At 39.2% G+C, this 19,736-nt stretch overlaps 1 protein-coding gene across 4 annotated transcripts in view; it reads left to right on the top strand.

Annotated features, from left to right (window-relative positions):
• SS18 (SS18 subunit of BAF chromatin remodeling complex) overlaps positions 1-19,736 on the top strand; it is a 68,368-nt gene that overhangs the window by 12,879 nt on the left and 35,753 nt on the right. For all 4 annotated transcript variants that reach the window (XM_055127996.1, XM_055127995.1, XM_055127994.1 and 1 more), the window contains exons 3-4: positions 2,632-2,716; positions 19,183-19,336. In XM_055127996.1, coding sequence (XP_054983971.1) covers positions 2,632-2,716; positions 19,183-19,336 — 239 coding nt within the window. The remainder of the gene's footprint in view (positions 1-2,631; positions 2,717-19,182; positions 19,337-19,736) is intronic.

The following is a 19,736-nucleotide window of genomic DNA, read 5'->3' as shown; positions in this document are numbered from 1 at the left end:
GGGCTGACCCGAGTTTGATTCCCGGCATCCCATATAGTCCCCTGAGCACCGCCAGGGGTAATTTCTGAGTGCAGAGCCAGGAGTGACCCTTGTGCATCGCTGGGTGTGACCCAAAAAGCAAAAAAAAAAAAAAAAAAAATTCAGTACAATACAGTAATTCCTGTTCCTTGTTTATGTAAGGATCTCTGTAACAAACTAAATAAAATCTGGGCAACTATGGTGTATTTGTGTGGAGGAACATTACTTAGATTTGTTTTAAAACATCAACAAGAAAACAAAGGGAAACAAAACTGGGAAGTGTTGAGTATGTTGGTTATGGTGATGTTATCAGGAGTATTTGTCTATATCCAGACTAATAAGTTGCACACATAATGCAGTTTTCTGTGTATTATCTGTATGCTAGTATGTCTGCACAAAGTAAATAAAAAGCAGTCTTGTTAATGAGGTATTTTCACGGAGAAAAAATAGTGTAGCTGTTTCTGAAATAGTAGAAAGTAACACAATAATGAATTTATTTAGCTTCCTTATATGATGCATATTTGAGAAAATTACTTCCTGTGAGATCTGTATTTGAATACTTCACTAAAGCTTTCAACAGATTTTCATTAATTTGTGTTTTAATATCGAATGGAATTCTAAAACAACCTAATAATTTTATGCAAATTTTAAGTTTTTATTTTGGGCATTTCCTAATGTCAGTAATTGGATCATTAGCAATTTTAATCCTGTTTTATCTGAGTTAATTTTTAAAGTTATGAAGAGAGGCTTAGCAAGACTTAATTTGTAAGCATGATTACAATGATATGTTTAACCTCTTAACTCCAGTAATGAAGATTTGCTTTATGTTTTTATGTTTTTGGTAAGTTAATTCTTAGTGATGTTGCTGTCCTGTCTTTTATTTATATTTTAACATACTTTTTCTTTTGCAACTGGAGAATACTATTATTTTCTTTGTTCTGAGTTGTAACAAATGGACAGTAGAAAAAACTAGAATATATGAATTTGTCATTGCTACTGGAGCAGAAGGAGAAAAACATAGAGACTACCTCCTTTATGACATTTTAGCAGAGTAGTTTGACTGTGGCCTGTAGCATGGCTGTGGCTGGGTTCCAGAGTACATAAAGACCACTCTCCACATACTCGGACGAGCCTTACACACGAAGGAACCGGCAGAGGAACCCATATGTGCGGGACCCGGGGCTGAGATCTCCAAGCTTGCTCGGATCGGGGCTGGACCTCCTCCACCCAGATCCCCCATTTTCCAGTAGCTAGGTGGTCACACCCACAAACTGTCCCCATCCCCGAGTAATCCCATCAACGGCCAAGATCCAGAGACTATAAAACAAAGGTTCCGGAAGCTTATAGTCTAGTTCTCCCTCTCAGAGAACCCGGCAAGCTACCCAGAATATCCTGCCCTGGCAGTGCTCGGGGGACCATATGGGATGCTGGGACTCAAACCCGGGTCGGCCGCGTGCAAGGCAAATGCCCTACCCGCTGTGCTATCGCTCCAGCCCCCTCATTGAGATCTTTTTAAAAAAATCAAATGCAGGCCATGATTGTGGTTCTGTTGTAGAGGACACTTCGGTGAAGCCCACTTTTTTTTTTTTTAAAGAGCAAATATAATAAGTGTTGAACCAGTACATATTGCTGGATTTACGAGCTAAGCAGTTAGCCTTTCTGATTTCTGTTTTCTTGTCAGTGTTTTTTTTTATGCAAAATTCCTAATTTTCCGAATAGGAAAATGAGAATTTTCTTGGTAAATTCTTAGAAAATAGGATTTTTTTTACCTTAAAATGTTGGCTTACGGAGTAAATGAAACATATGAGTACATAAAACTTGATTAAATACTCTTTTTATCATCACTTCAAAGTATTTATTTTTTATATATATTTTTTCATCATCGTGAGATACATGGTCACAAAGTCGTTCATGATTAGGTTTTAGTCACAGGATGTTCCAATACCATCCCTTCAGCAGTGTGCATTTCCCACCACCAGTGTCCCCAGTTTCCTTCCCGCCACCACCCCCATTCCCTAGCTTGCCTCTATGAAAGGCACTTTTCTTCTCTCTTTCTCTCTCTCTCTCCCTCCCTCTCTCTCTCTCTCCCCTTCCTCTTTCCACTCTCTTCCCCTTTCCCCTTCCCTCTCCCTCTCTCTCTTCCTTTCTTCCTCCCTCTCTCCCTCTCTCCCTCTTTCTCCCCTTTTCTCCCTTTCCCCTCTTTCCTCCTCTCCCCTTTTCTCCCCCCTCTCCCCCTCTTCGCCTCTCCCTCTCTCTCCCTGGGCATTATGGTTTACAATACAAAACTGTATTGTTACTTAAAATTATTTGGTCACTGTGAAATTACAAAGTCATTCATCATTGGGTTTCAGGTGTACAGTGTCTCAGCACCAGTCCGTTCAACCGGTGCCTCCCCCACACCCCTGGGACTTTAACAGTATCTTGCACATGGTAGTATCTGTGTTCATAATGGTCAAGTGTATTTGGAACTGCATTACAGAAGAACTAGGAAAACTTGAAATGCTTTTGATAGTCACGTAACAGGTCTTTAACTTGAAAAATAATTAGAAATTTGTCTATTTAAGCAGCTAGGAAGAAAATAAGTTTTTAATATCGATATATTTTTTTTTATAGGTATCAGCAAATGTTACATACAAATTTGGTCTACCTTGCTACAATAGCAGATTCTAATCAAAATATGCAGTCACTTTTGCCAGCAGTAAGTACCTCTAAAATAATGCAAAGTAGACAGTTTTTGTAAGTTATGTATGGTGTATTTTTTTTGTTTTGTCAATTTTGTGGTTTTTTTTAATGAATCCTACCCTCTGAGAACATGAAGATATTCTAAAAATCTTGTTTTTCCTTCACACATAATTTGAATTAATATAACAGAATTGTTCATGTTTGTTTGCTCAGCCACCTACCCACATACATAATTCGCTTTATAATTGTGCAAGCTATTTATGAATTAATCTGTAGTATTTAAAAAAATTCTGAGAACATTATATAGTTACATTAGTAAATCTTTCATTATGCATATCTAGCGGGTAAGGACTGTTTCTCTACACCTGAGCACAAAGCTAAGCATGATTCCTCATATCTCTTAATATCTAGGCTCAGTTTCCTCCGTTCATCTAGAACCACCTCCCCTCAACTTTAGCAACTGTCATAGAATCTAAACAAAAGCCATTATTGCATTCTTGTCTTAAGTTTTCTTTATATCAGTTGACATCTTTTTAAATTCAGTTGTTTAAAAAACTGGGTCATAGGTTTTTGTAGAATTTCTCACATTTAGGATTTGATTGACTATTCGTATCCTATAGCATGTTCTTTTGTCTCATCTCTCTCTCTCTCTCTCTCTCTCTTTTTTTGGGCCGCACCCGGGGATGCATGGGGTAACTCCTGGCTCTGCAATGAGGAATTACCCCAGGAGTGTTTGGGGGACCATATGGGATGCTGGGAATCGAACCCGGGTCTGTGGCGTGCAAGGCAAACGCCCTATCCACTGCTATTACTTCAGCCCCTGTCTCGTGTCTCTTATTTCAGAATAATTATATAGAGAAGTTAATCACATTTTCAGTCAGTTAGGTCTAGTCTAGTATTACTTTGTATCATCTCTCAAGAGTAACAGTTTGTTTTAGTTTTAGTAATGCAGGATTGCTCAGAGGGTATAGTTGATAACAGCATAATCAATCCATTTAAAATTTCTCATCTTCCTTTCACTTTAGCTTTCATGGATGTTGACCATATCTAATAAATTCTAGTAAGTTCTCTGGTCAAATGATGACGGACAGTGGATTTCTGATTTGATAATTAGGCTGTACTTATTATTAGCTATACTATTAGAAAATAAGACATTTTGTCAAGTGTTTGATTATCCTGAAGTAGTCTTTCAGAGGAAAGTCATAAAGACTTGATTCTCTTCTTTATCAATTCCACAGTGGCAAGTTTGTTTCTAGCATTCTGTGAAACTTACCATATTATTGGCAGGGAGGATTTTATTATCATCTGAACTTCTTTACATTTTAAAATATTTTATAATGTACTCAAACTCACTGTACTTATTCTCTCATCTTCAGTCAGTGATTACCTCTTCATTTGTTTTGTATATCTTTCTTACATTATCTCAGTATTCTTCTAAAACTTATTTGGTTAAGGATTTTGAGAAATACTTGGTAATATTTTCTGCCCTAAAACTATCACATCCCAGATGTTTTATCAAGCAATTATTTTCCTATAGGAATTGCTATTTAGATACTGTTGGCCTGCCTGCTGACCTTCATTTTTCTAGGTATTTTGAAAGGACAAGACATTTTTTGTTTCTTTGTTTTGGGGCCACACTTAGTGATGCTCAGGGGTTACTCCTGGCTTCTGCACTCAGGAATTGCTCCTGGAAGGCTCAGGGGACCGTATAGGATGCTGTGGATTGACTATGGGTTGGCTGTGTTCATGGCAGGTGCCCTACCTATTGTACTATCTTTCTGGTTCCTGGACAAGACTTCTTTTTAAAAAAACAAACAAACAAAGATAAATTGGAATTAAGGTCAATCAATAGGACAGTAGACTTGTTTGCATTTGGCCAACCTGTGTTTGATCTCTGGCATGGCGTATGGTGCCCTCAGCATAAGCAGGAGTAAGCCATTAGCAACTCTGGATATTTGCCCCTTCCCTTACCCATGGAACTAATGGTATTTCTCCTTTAGGAAAATTTCTCTACTTACCCTTGATCTATATACTGCTAAGTCTAAAAATCTTGGTGTCTTAGTAACATAGTTGCTTATTTGCTTTTACTACTAGGTAAAATACTGACATTTCCAAGATACACTGACCATAAGACACTTCTCCTTAACATAAATCCTACCAGGATATAATCAGTGTTTTATTTTAATTGACGTCATTCTTCAAATGATTGTTGCCATGTATGTAATTACCAACTAGCTAGCATTTTGTGAAGACTATAATATTAAAGCATGCTTTAGTTTTACTTGTATTCATGTGGACCAGCGCTAACAATGAAAAAAATTCTTTTCTCAATTTTGTCCTGCTCCCTATACCATATATCAACTGTATGTGTGGGTCTATTTATGATCTCTTATGTTTTGCTCCATTGATAAATTTTTATAAATTCCACTGTCTTGTCACACTTGACATAGTTTAAATAAGCCTTAGTTTATATTAGAGGAGGTGTTTTATTCTGTTTTTTTTTTTTGAGACTGTATTAGGCTGTTATTCCTTGCATTTCCATATATATCCTTAAGTATCAACACAGCCCTGTTATGATTTTTTTTTTGGTTTTTGGGTCACACCCGGCGATGCACAGGGGTTACTCCTGGCTCTTCACTCAGGAATTACCCCTGGCGGTGCTCAGGGGACCATATGGGATGCTGGGATTAGAACCCGGGTCGGCCGCATGCAAGGCAAACGCCCTACCCGCTGTGCTATTGCTCCAGCCCCCCTGTTATGATTTTCATTAAAATTACTTGGATTCAGTGTGGGGAGCAATATTTTTCTAATAATGAATTCTTGAAATCATGATTAATTCATATAGTTATATATATATTTTTTAATTTGGCTTTTGGGTCACACCTGGCAATGCTCAGGGCTTATTCCTGGCTCTGCACTCAGGTATTATTCCTGGTAGTGCTTGAGGGCCCATGTAGGATGCTGAGAATCAAACCTGGGTCAATTGTTGCCAAAGCAAGTGCCTCACCTGCTGTACTATCTCTGGCCCCTAATTTTATATATTTTATTCTTATATATCTGTATGAACTTTTACTACAACTTCTCCATTGGAGAGGACTTGTATGAAATGAAATTCATGTTTCATTGATTTTTTTTTTGAGACAGTTTTAAATTATTTTTCCAGTTTTCTGTGATGTTTACATGGAAATGCAGTTGATTTTTATCTCAGTCTTATTCAACTCATTTCTAACAGTTTCTCTATTGATACTTTCTGTTTTCTATATTCACAGACATGTCATATGTGAATAATGAGTTTTGTTTCTTTCCTGCCAATCCTTACACCTTTTATTTCTTTCTTTTGCCTTACTTCCCTAGCTAGGACCTCTCCAGTACATTCCTGAATAGAAGTGATGATAGAGGACATCCTTATCTTGTTCCTGATCACAAAGGGAAAGTTTTCACTATTTGACCTTTAAGCATGCTGCAGATTTTTGTTAGATAATCTTTTAAGGAAAATATAGGAAATTCCCTTCTGTTTCTGTTGTACTACTAGTTTCTTAAATGGATGGTAAATTTTATTGAAACTTTTATAGCAGTTTTTTCCTATAACCTGTTAATATGATTATAGTTTACAATGCTTACTCTTACATATTTTTCTAGTTAACTTTGGGTGACTCTACATTCTTTTTTGGTTATGCTTTAAAAAATGACTGTATTTCTCCTGTTATTTATTTTTTTTAACCTCCCTATCCCTCTTATAATTTTTGTTTGATGTTGTTTTGGGACTATATCTGCTGGTGTTCAGAGTTTACTCCTTGTTCTCTACTCAGGGATTACTCCTGGTGGGCTTGGGGAACCATATGGGATGCGGGGGATCGAACCAACAGGTGGAGGGATGAAGGGGGCTGCATGCAAGGCAAGCACCCTCCCTGTTGTACTATTTATTGCTCTGTCCTTGCTCTCATCTTTGTTTTTTCCAATTCAGTAAAAGTTTTATTTAAAGAAACAGAAAAAAAAGGGAAAGTAAGGCAGGGAAATTTCTAAATTATGGGAAAAGTCTCGTAAAGCAGGATTCCTGGAGTTCTCTTTGTGAGAAGGTTTTATTTATTTTGTGATTTTTAAGACAATATATGTTTATTAATTACCTATTTCAGTAAACCTTTTTTTTACATTTTATCTCCAGTTTTAAAATTTATTGGCATTAACTACAAGAAATATGAAATAATTATTTTCTAGGGAATCTGTAGAGATAGTTTTTTTCTTGAATTTTTTTTTTTAAGAAGAAATAAAACTACTTCTATTCGTAAATGACGGAACAAGGTCAACAGTCAAATACTATTAGTATTTAGATATTCTAGCAACAAGCAATTAAAGAATAAAAAAATTATAGAAGCCTTGAAAAACATTAAATGCTTAGGAATAAATCTGACAACTTTATTTAAGAAATGTATATCAAAAACAGAAAACTGCTGAGAAATCGCTTTTTTTCTTTTATTCACTTTCTTATTTTATAAAGTGTTCATATTTGATTACATTTAATATTTGAACACCAATCCCACCACCATTAAACCTTCCCATCACTGTATTTCAGATGTTTTCATCCTGAATCCCAATCCCTGCCCCAAAGCAGAACCGAAATAATTTATTTTGTATTGTTACGAAAAACTGCTGAAAATGTTCCAAGAAAGTTTCCTTAGAGGAAAGAGTGTGAAGATTGTTGCATTTCACGGGTCCAGGAACACATTCACTGTGGGTGAGGCTCGGCCTGAGCATGTGGAGAGCGGCCATGAGCTTGGCAGTGGTTGAGTCCTGGGGGTTTTTGGCTGCCGGGGCTGGGAGGGGCCTCACCGGTCCTCCTCTGGGGTGCCCTGAATGAAACCGCCTGGTATGGGGTTCTGGCGACATGGTTATGGCGTGTGTCGTGTTATGCTCCCTTCTGTAGAGAAGGACAATGCCACTCTGAATCATGGCCGATCTATTTTATGTATTGTGCATTTTCCTTTGAAGTATTTTGTGATCCCTCTTGCTTATTATATTTTTTGTCGTTTCAGACTCATTTCTTAGTTTTGAAATTGCTGTGTTGAAAGATTTGTCTGTGTTGCATTTCTCACATCAGACTTTGTCTTTTCAGAACCCCACCACATACATGTTTTGCTTGTTTGTTTTTTGTGGGGTTGTTTTGCCACATCTGGTGGTGCTAAGTTAACTCCGTGTTCTAAATTGGGGTTTCTCCTCATGGCTGTCTAGGAACTTTGTGGTGCAAGAGATTGAACCTGGGGCTGGAGTGATAGTATAGCTGGTAGAGCGCTTTGCCTTCCACGTAGCTGACCTTGTTTGATCCCCAACACCACGTATGGTCCTCTGAGAGCCCACCAAGAGTGATCCTTGAGCACAGAGCCAGGAGACCTCGGCACAAAACCTGAGCATTGCTGGTTGTGACCCAGAAACCAAAGAGTGGGGGGGAGGGGAAAGGAAAGGAGGAGTGAGGGAGGGAAAAAGGGAGGAGAGAGAAAACCACGGTCTCCTGCATTCTCAGGTATTGGACTATCTCTCAGGCCCCCATTATATTAAGAATTTTGAGGATGCTGATGAGCTTTTTAGCTTTTATATGTGTTATATATAAGCACATTTGTGAATTTTTCTATTTCTAAATTAAAACAAGATTAAAAAACGAAAGGACGATAAAATTAGTTTAAAATAGTTACTAAATTGTACAAACATTGAATGTTAATATAAATGACACTCATTAAAAGAATGACTATCTGAGAAAAAAATTTAGTGACATGCAAATGTCATTTAACTTTTTTCTTTTTTGTTTGTTTTTAAGTCACCCCAGTGATGCTCAGGGCTTTTTCCTGGCTCTCTGCTGAGGGATCTCTCCTGTCATTACTGTACACCAGCACCATTCTCTGGCCAGTTTTTTTTTTTTTTTTGCTTTTTGGGTCATACTGGCGATGCACAGGGGTTACTCCTGGCTTTGCACTCAGGAATTACCCCTGGCCGTGCTCAGGGGACCATATGGGATGCTGGGATTTGAACCCGGGTCGACCTCGTGCAAGGCATACGCCCTACCCGCTGTGCTATCACTCCAGCCCCAGTTTTTTTTTTTTTTTTTTAATTTGGATTTTGGGCCATACTGGCCTGTGCTCAGGGATCCCTGCCAGTGGGGCTCCATGGGACTATATAGAGTGCTGAGGATTGAACCTAGATTGGCTGTGCACAAGTTACTATTTTGTATTTCCTCTTTAACCTCGTGTTATTTTTTCATAATTTATATTTTCCATTAGGTCAAATGGGGTAGTAGAAATTATAACCATTTATATCTAGTGAAAATACTTTATTATCTAGTTAAGAGCCATCTCAATCTGAAACAGTTTATTACACTTCACCATTATTATTATTTTAGTTTTTTACTAAGGGGCTACTTTTGGTCCTGTGCTTAGGAATGACCCAGGTGGTACCCACATGGGGCTGGAGATTTGAACTAGGGTCAGCTGCATGGAAGGCAAACCTCTTAACTCCTGTACTATCTCTCAGCCTCATCATCACTATTTTAGATTCATTTAACATAGTTACTATTTTATATTTTTTAATGCAGTATATTTTTTATTTGTATGTATTTTGAAATAAAAAATTGTAGTGATATTTGCCAAAGTTTAAATTATTTAGTTTTCATTGAGAAATGCCAATATTTTGAAGGAATTTTGAGAAATTTAAATAGGAGCTAGGATGTTAGGCCAAATAGAAGTATAACTGATTGGGAGAACAACACAATTTTGAAGGGAGGAAAAATTTTGCTAGAATGAAAGCAATTGGAATTGGGAAGGGGTTTGGATAGGAAAAATGAATTTAGTAGTACTGGATTAATAATATATCCTGATTGCAACCAGTCTGCCAATAAGGAGAATATCGCTGTCACTGTCATCCTGTTGCTTATCGATTTGCTCAAGCGGGCACCAATAATGTCTCCATTGTGAGACTTGCTGTTACTGTTTTTTGGCATTGACTATGCCACGGGTAGCTTGCCAGGCTCTGCCGTGTGGGCAAGATACTCTTGGTAGCTTGCTGGACTCTCCGAGGGGGCAGAGGAATTGAACCCAGGTCGGCTGTGTGCAAAGCAAATGCTCTATCCTCTGTACTATTGCTCCAGCCCAAGGAGAATATACTAGTTGTAATTAAAGACTTTATTTTGGACTACTCTGGCAGTGTGTGTCTCTGTATGCTTGGTTGGGTGTCACTCCTGATGGTCTGCGGGGGACTGAGGTGTTGGGGTTTGTACCAGGGCTTCCCTCATATATATCATATACTCTAGAACTTTCTTTTTTTTCTTTTACTTAAAAAATTTTTTTTTAATTGGCTATCCATGAGATAGACCATTACAAAGCTGTTCATAATTGGGTTTCAGTCATATAATGATTCAGCACCTATCCCTCCACCAGTGTCCATTTCCCACCACCAATGTCCCCCACTTCCCCACCACCATCCCCCAGCCCCACTCCCTCTACCCTCAGCCTCCCTTTATGGGAGGCACTTTCCTTCTTGTGCTCTCTCTTTTTCCTTTTATGCATTATGGTTTGTAATACTGGTGCTAAAGAGATCATGGTGTTTGTTCAGGGCATTCAGTATTTTTATCAGGATGGTAAGCTGGAGTAACTTTTCAATTGGGTGGAAACTTTGGGGTATGGATGTGACTGCTGAGGCTTCTGAAGTACAGGGAGGTGGGGGGAGGTAGCCCATCCCGACGCCAAAAAAAACTGGAGATTTCAGTCACAAAACCCGCATACCAAAAATTTCAGCAAATTACATCTTGGTGAGGTCCGTCCTGGGACAGTGGAGTTGGGCTGGGGGTATGGCGGCGATTTTGGGTTGTGGAAGCAAGCAGCTGCGGGGGGCTCTGTTTGGGTGGGTTAAGGCCAACCTCCAGTTGGGTTATGTCCCCCTCCAGTTTGCCCCATCTATTCAGCCATGTGTGGGTCTAAGCTTAAATGCGACTTTTGATTCCTTTTGAGATTTATTTATGGGACTCTAAAGCAAGGCCAGTAGGACTTTGAGCTATTTCTCTGGCCTCAAAATTAGGAATTTTAATCTTGAAAAAGAATTGTATGTTTGAGGTTTGTTACAGTTTTCCAGAAGAGAGGTCTCCCCCAATCCCTTCACATGCACGCACACACGCACACACATGCACAAACATACAGTGGTGCTCAGGAATTACTCCTGGCTCTTTGCTCAGAGGAATTACTCCTATTGTGATTAGGGGACCATATGGGATGCCAGGGATTGAACTGGCTCAGCCACATAGAATGGAGATTTTCACTTTACTTCATTTAACTGGTTGTGTGAATTGGAAAGGTGCTTATCATTCATCATATGTGAGTTCAACTGTAAGCTCTTTTTACAGTTCTTCTAAAAGAGGAATTTATGTTTATCACTGTCACTGTCATTCTGTTGCTCATCGATTTGCTTGAGGGGGCACCAGTAACTTCTTCATTTTGAGACTCATTGTTACCGTTTTTGGCATATCGAATACACCACGGGTAACTCACCAGGCTCTGCCGTGCGGGTGGGATACTCTCGGTGGCTTGCCGGGCTCTCCGAGAGAGGTGGAGGAATCGAACTCGGGTCAGCCACGTGTAAGGCGAATGCCCTACTGCTGTGCTATTCCTTCAGCCCTATTTTCTGAATTTGAAATTAGGTTAGATTTTAGTAAGTTTTTACTACTTGACAGTAAAGCGTTAATAAAACAAAGGCATTTTATTTCAAGTTTGGGCTCTTTCTTTCTCCCTCTTTCCTTTCCTCTCTTCATTCTCTCTGTCTTTCTTTCCTCCCCGGTCTGTGCTCAGAACTTACTGCTGCTTCTTCACTCAGAAGCTTGGGGAACCATGTTAAGTGCCAGGGATGAAACCAGGGTGAGTTGACTGTAAGACTTCAACTACCCTTTGGAGTAGTGCTCTAGCTTCCTCCCGACCCCCATCTTCTAGCCGCTGGTGCAGTCATCTTAAACATACAGTGTAGAAATTTGTCGGCAGGTTTGCAAAGGAAATGCTCTACTTGGTGCTGTACTATTGCTTTGGTCCCACTCACAGCTTTATTGGAAATGGCCCCAAAATCCTTGAAAACAAGCAATACAAATCAATTTAAGTGCATTTTCCTTTTTTAATGCAAATAGACAGTTTTGCTATACATGGTATTCTGGGTATTCTGTACTTTGTGCTTTTATTATAGTCTTAAAAATGAAAGCGTTTAAATTCTCAAGTGGAATTGGGAAAGAACTTTTTTTAAAATAACATCCTTCTTTTAAGACTTTTAAATTTGAACCATTTGGTAAACATGATAGTGTTTATTGGAATGATCATTTTGACAAGACTCTCCTTTCTTTAACTTCTGTGATAGTTTTACCTTTCTAGCTGCTCAACCCCTTTTTAATGGACCTATCAGTGGTTGATACTGTGTTCCTGACTGTTTTAAAAACTTTTGTTTCGGACACTGTGGCTTGCAAGACTGTCAAATGGTAGGATTTCATACACAAAATATTCTAGCTCCACACCTTTCTGCAGAGTTGACATCCTCTACCACTGTCCCAGTGCCACCCAAACCCCCATTTCCCTGCCACGGTTTCCTCCTAAAGTGTTGGGATTAGAGGGCAGTTGATATGATATGATTCCTATCTTTTTTTGGGTCTATCTTTTTGGGTCACACCCGGCAATGCACAGGGGTCACTCCTGGCTCATGCACTCAGAAATTACCCCTGGCCGTGCTCAGGAGACCATATGGGATGCTGGGAATTGAACCCGTGTCAGCCCTGTGCAAGGCAAACGCCCTACCTGCTGTGCTATCGCTCCAGCCCCAGATTCCTATCTTCTTAATTTTATGAAGATACATTTTGTGACCTAGCGTGTTGCCTGTCTTGGAGATAACACTGGTCCCAGGTACACTGGAGAAGAATGTAGTTAGCTATATGTTTGCTAGGCCCTTCTCATATGCTTCGTTTCTTTCTACAAGGGCAATGTTTTCTGTTGAGGTTTTGCTTAGATGGTCAGTGCAGTGGTGATAGAGGAGTCTTCTACTACTATTGTGTTTCTGTCAGTGTCTTCCTTAAAGTCTCTTAACTAGTTTCTTTAGATGTTTGTTTGTTTTGCTACACCTTACTCATATACTCTCTTTCTGACTCCAAAAGTTTTCTTTTATTTTTTAACTCTTTTCAATTCAACTAAAAAATTATTACTATTATTATTTTAATCTTGTGTTGTCTTTTGTGTGTTTTGTTTTTAATTTTAATTTTTTTATTTAATGAATCACCGTGAGATACATTTACAGACTTACAGACTTTCATGATTGAGTTTCAGTCAAACAATGTTCAGGTACCCATCCCTCCATCAGTGCCTATTCTCCACCCATAAGATTCCCAGTATCCGTCCTTCCACCCCTACCCCTTCCCACCTCGTGCCTCTGTGGCAGGCACAATTCCTCTTACTCTCTCTGTCCTTTTGGGTATTATACAAAATATTTTTTGTTGTTGTTGAATCATAGATACACAGTTACAGAGTTCATAATTGTGGGGCCAGAGTGATAGTATAGTGGAGTGGGGAGGGCCTTTGCCGGATTCGATTCCTGGCATGCCAAGAGTAATTTCTGAGTGCAGAGCCAGGAGTAACTCCTGAGCATTGCCAACTGTGATGCAAAAAGCCAAAAAAAAAAACAAAAAACAAACAAAAAAACCCAAAACAAAATAAATACAAAGTTGTTTATGACTGATTTTCAGCCACACACTTTTCTAACACCCATGCCTTCACCAGTGTACATTTCACTCCACCAATATCCACAGTTTCCCTTCCCTCACCCCCAGCCTGCCTCTATGGCAGATACTTTTCTTCTCTCTTTTTCCCCTTTTTTTTCCTTTCAGTCACTGTGGTTTGGAGTACAGTTACTGAAAAGTTAGCAGTATATCACTCTGCCTCCTTTTAGTACCCAGTCCTTGTCCAGTGATCATTTCCAACTGCCATTGTCATAGTGGTTCCTTCTCTGTCCTAACAGTACTCCCCTACCTTTCTTTTTTTTGCTTTTTGGGTCAGACCCGGCGATGCACAGGGTTTTACTCCTGGATCTTCACTCAGGAATTACTCCTGGCGGTGCCTAGGGGACCATATGGGATGCTGGGATTGGAACCCGGGTCGGCCGAGTGCAAGGCAAACGCCCTACCCGCTGTGCTATCGCTCCAGCCCCAGTACTCCCCTACCTTCTTGCAGCAAACCGTGGACTAGTTTTCCTGACCCTCATTCGTATTATTTTTGGTTATTATTCTCTTACTATATTTTCATATCCCGCAAATGAGTGTGATCATTCTCTGTCTCTCTCCCTCTAACTCATTTCACTTAGCATGATACTCTCCATGTCCATTCATGTGTATGTACGTTTCATTACTTCATTTTTCCTAACAGCTGCCTAGTATTCCATTGTGTAAATGTGCCATACCTTCATTTTGCACTCTTCTATTCTTGGTCACTTGGGTTGTTTCCATATTCTTACTATTGTGAATAGTACTGCAAGAGGAACATAGAAGTAAAAATGATTTTACTGCATTGTGTTTTGGGGCCCCTAAGGTATGTTCCCAGGAAAAGTATTGTTGGGTCATATGGAAACTCAGTGTGAGCTTTTTGAGGAATGTCCATATTGTTTTCCAAAAATGCTGGGCCAGTCGGTATTCCCACTAGAAATGAATGAGAGTCCTTATGTCCCTCCATCCATGCCAGCACTGTTCTTGTTTTTTTAAATATGTGCCAGTCTCTGTGGCATGAGTTGATATCTCATGGTTGTTTTGATTTGCATCTCCCTGATGATTATTGATGTAGAGCTTTTTTTTTGCTTTTTGGGTCACACCTGATGATGCACAATGGTTATTCCTGGCTCTGCACTCAGGAATTACTCCTGGCAGTGCTCAGGGGACCATATGGGATGCTGGGAATCGAACCCTCGTTGGCCGTGCACAAGGCAAACTTTCTACTCGCTGTGCTATCACTCCAGCCCCTGATGTAGAGCATTTTCTCATGTGCCTTTTGGCTATTTGTATTTCTTCCTTGAGGAAGTTTCTACTCATCTCTTCTGGTTTTAAATTTCATTTTACTTAAAAATATTTTTATTCTAAGTTTTACTTTTTGTTGTTGTTGTTTGTTCGGTGTAAGGACATGCTTGGCAGTGCTCAGGGGTTACTTCTGGCTCCACACTCAGGAGGTACTTATGCGGGTGCTCGTGGACTACATGGGATTACGGGGATTAAACCTAATCTGGCCATGTGCAGCCCTACCCGCTGTATTATTGCTCTGCCCCCCCCAAAAAAAAAACTTGCATTTTTGTTTTTGTGTCACATCCAGTTGTGCTTGGGGACTCCTCCTGGTATGTTGCATGGGAATCTGCGGTTCTGGGGAGGAAATTGGGGCTCTCATATGAAAAGTTCTTTTAGTTACAAACATGTTGTTCTCAGATATTTTCATTTTCTTTCATCTACCACTGCCGATCTCTAAAATGTCCTTTTTTTGTACTGGGTATGCTTACAAAATTAAAGGTGATCTCTAAAGCTTTTGTATTAAACAGAAAAGACCACAGGTAAACTGTCATCAAATATTTATTGGATTTAGTAAAAATTAAGAAGTCATTATAGATGTGATCTTGAGGTAAGGAAGAGAGTATAACTTAAGAGGAAATCATAGAACAGAAATCATAGAAGTTCTGTGTTTTTCTAAAATTTAAAATAGAGCTGGAGAGGTACTCCAGGGTATGTCAGGTACTACTGGTAGGTATAGACTGCTTATTTTAAAATTGTATGTGTGTTTTTTTTTTCTTTTTTTTCTGGTAGTTATTTTGGGCCACACCTGGCTGTGCTCAGGGATTACTCTTGGCTCAAGTGCTCAGGGACCACTCCTGGTGGTTCTTGGGGGACCACAGCTGATCCCAAGTACCGAAGCTGGGTTGACTGTGCAATTCAAATGCCTTATCTGCTGTACTATCTCTTTGACTGTCAGCTTTAGTTTATAGACTTATAAGTTGTATTATGAGGTATACATAAACTTATGATTGCAACATATTCCTGTTGAGCTGGTCCTTGTATCACAATCTCCAGTTCCTTTTAGTATCTCTCAATATTCCTGGTACTTCTTGATTTGACTATTATGCCTTACATAAACATACTGATAATCTTCATGCTTTTGTTTGTTTCTTGGGCCACACCCAACTGTGCTCAGGGCTTATTTCTGACTGTTCAGGGATCACTCCTTGCAGGGCTTCGAGATCTATAATGGGGTGCCTGGGATCGAACCAGGTAGGCCATGTGCAAGGCAGACGGCCTTACCTGCTATATGATCACTCTGGCATGACATCTTGTACTTTTGATAATGTTTGTGTGGCATATCTGTTTTCATATGACTTTCTTTTGACACTTGTATCCTTAAGTTTAAAACCAATCTCTTGTTAAACTTAAAAAATCCAATCCATGGGCAAAGTTAATTTTTTTTTTTTTTTGGCTTTTTTTTTGGGTCACACCCGGCGATGCACAGGGGTTACTCCTGGCTCTGCACTCAGGAATTACCCCTGGCGGTGCTCAGGGGACCGTATGGGATGCTGGGAATCGAACCTGATTCAGCTGCGTGCAAGGCAAATACCCTACCCGCTGTGCTATTGCTCCAGCCCCAAAGTTAATTTGTTTTGTTGTGTTTTCCTGGAAGGCCACATCCGGGGTTCTCATGGCTTGCTCCTGGCTCTATGTTCCAAGATCTCTCCAGGCAGTGCTGGATTGAACCCGGGTTAGAAGTGCGCAGAGTGGACATCCTGCCTGCTGTACTATCTCTTCAGTCACCAGCCGTTTCCTTTTCTTGAAAATACCTGCTAAACTTAATTTAAATCATGGATGCCAGACTGATAACATAGTGGTCATAATTTTTCTATTTGAAAATTATATTGGGAATGGAGAGGGATTTCAAAGTTAAAGGTACTGTCTTGCATGCAGCCAACCCTTGTTTAACCCCTGGCACCACATAGGGTCCCTTGGGTACCACCAGAAGTGATCCTTGAGCACCACCTGGTATGACTGTTTCCTAGCCCCACCAAAAAAAGTAAATTAGGCTAGAAATCACAAAAAATTTCAATTTTTACCTGTTATAAATGGTATATATTGTATACAGCATACAATATAGTGGGTTTCAGTATATTTACATCCATTATCACTCTTTAATTCCAGAACATTTTTATCAGCCTCCTAAGAAACCCTTGTACCTGTTGACAGTACTAATTCTTCCCATGACCGGGCAGTGTTTCATGTTTGAGTCTTTTGGAATTACTTATTCTAGATATCATATAAATGGAATCATGCATGTAGTTTTTGCAATCTTAACTTCTTTTACTTAGAAGTCTTTTCTAGATTCATCCATGTTCTAGTATGTATCATTACTTGATTTCTTACTGTGGGCTGGAAAGAGTTCAGAGTTTAAGGCACTTGCCTTGCATGCAGCCAACACTGGTTTAATCCCTGGCACCATGAATAATTTACAGGTATATTCATCTGTTGTTGGTTATTTGTTTTTCTTCCTGTATTTTAGCTCTTATGTACAAGATTTGTGTAAATTTGTGAATGATCTGGTCTATTTCTATTTAGACTGTAGTCTGAGAGACCTTTCTCTGTTATTTGGTGGGACCAGCCATCCATTATTTTATCTTTCTATGCTGGGCTGAAGCTGAAATCTCTTCAGCTCCTTATCCTACTATCTTCTCTTTCTTTCTCTTTCTCTCTTTCTTGTTTTCTTGAATTTCCCCCTCTACTTGTGGTTGTTTCTTAATTTACTGCTCTCTAGAAGCCAGGAACTCAATTCTCTTATCCCAGTAGGACTTCTGCTTTTCCCTGGATGCTATTTCCCTTATACACAGGAAATCAGGGAAAAAGGCAAGGTGTTTGTCTAGCTTATCTGTATGTCCTTCCAAGAGTCAGAGCCCTCCTCCTATCTCTCTTTTTGCGTATTATTTGTGCCTTCAAACAATATTTTGTATTTATCTAGATTTTTAAGTTCTTATAGCAGGGAACTAATTTGATAGAAGCTGGTATCTTAGAGCCATGAATACTATTTTTTAAAAAATTAAAAGAAAATGAAAACCTGCTATGGAGAGAATATGAATTTTCAGTAGAAAATTTGTACAGAAATCTAGGAGAAAGGATTTTTACTTTCAGACAGAAGAGAAAAGGTCATTGTGTTTGAGGGATAATAAAAAGATAGATGACACTTGGGTAGATATTTTTTTTTTTTAAATTGACCTGGGTGTTTAAAGAATACAGATCGGATTAATGTATGGTTAGGATTGAAGAGAAAAAAATTTAAGAACAGTTACTGTTGAATCTAGTAGGACAGAAATTAGGAGAGTTAGGAGAGTGAATTTTAAGTGGGTGCTATTAGAATAGCAGTCGGTTATTTCTGTAATTGTTAGTGGTCAATGATTGCAGTTATCAGTATGTACATGTGATGGCTGAAGAACGTTGTATATCTGAAGTGTCCCAGAGAGAACTGTGTTCACAAAACCAGGATAGGTATAACTGCAAGCGGACTTCCAAAACTGTAGGTGGAAAAGAATGATGTAATTTAAATAAATATGATGTTTAGGACACACAGGAACAGAGAAAAAGGCAGACACAAATCTGTAAAGGATAATCCTGCCCTGTCCTGTAGGCTTAGGAAGGGTGTTAGGAAGGCAAATAACTATTTGCTTCTCTACCCGAATCTCCCCAGGAAGGGAGCCAGGTGTTGCACAGACCACCTTGTATCTGTGTTTTTCCTTTCGCCCTTTTGTGCACTCTCAAGGTTAGGCAGTGATTTTCTTCACACTTTCATTAGGAAACTTGCCAAAGGCATCCTTTTGAGGCAGCTGTCTCTGTACCCTTGGAGGCCATCAGTAATGTTGCCAGTCTATAGGAGTAGTCGGCACAAATGTTGGGCTGAACTCAGTCTTCATCATTTAAAGCATTTCCTCTGCCCCAAACACGCTTGCCCACTCTCAAACAGTGTAAAATTTCAAAACTACTGTTCCTACTTAAATAGTATAAAATAGATCATATTTGGGGACTTTTGAATCTTGCTTGGTTCTTATACTGTATTTTTCAGGAAAAAAAACATCATTTGTAGTAACATTTTAAAAACCCATCTTAAACAATAACCGCAATTCTTATATGTAAAAGTGAGAAATCTTTTTGTGTAGTGTTAAAATATTTTCCTTGTTCAAATCTTATAAAGCAAAATATATTCTAATTGTGTTCCTTTTGACTAAGATGGTGAGATGATATATGCTAGTGATTAGGTGACATTGTTTGGGCATTAAATATGCTAAGTCCAGGATTAAAATGCGTTGAATAAATTGAAATGTATTTGTGTTTTTGTTCCTGTCCAATTTAATAATATAGACAACTGTTACACCATATGTATCTTTAATATATTTGCTTAACTGTTTCTCTTGTTTTACTAAACTGTCTTCTTGCAGCCACCCACACAGAATATGCCTATGGGTCCTGGAGGGATGAATCAGAGCGGCCCTCCCCCACCGCCCCGCTCTCACAACATGCCTTCAGATGGAATGGTAGGTGGGGGTCCTCCTGCACCACACATGCAGAACCAGATGAACGGCCAGATGCCTGGTAAGTTTTTCTCCTCTAAGACATTAACACCAGAGTTGCTTAGCAACTGAAACGACATGGGGGCTCAAGGGATACTAGATTGTTGATGACAAAACTGCTTTGAATGCCCCCGAGTACAAGCTCTCTTAGAGTTTGTTAGCTACAGAGCTACGTGACCTGTATTCAGTGTTTATCAGGCTGCCCTTGGGCTTTGATGGAGCTGACACACAGCATTCCTCTGATGAACAGAACTGGCTAAATTTAGTCTGTCTGAAACTATGCAATACAGCTGGCTTTAGAAGCTTTTGAGAAAAATGGCATTGCACCATGGCTTAAGAATTAAAACCTGCTTATAAAAAGGTATTATAGCTGTTCCCTGAGTTTTGTACTTATAATTTTATTGATCTTTGGAACTGTTATT

Source organism: Sorex araneus, chromosome 2, assembly GCF_027595985.1.
Source record: "Sorex araneus isolate mSorAra2 chromosome 2, mSorAra2.pri, whole genome shotgun sequence".
Lineage (NCBI taxonomy): Eukaryota > Metazoa > Chordata > Mammalia > Eulipotyphla > Soricidae > Sorex > Sorex araneus.
Note: the sequence above shows the minus strand (reverse complement) of the source record. Positions and strands in the feature narration are given on the sequence as shown.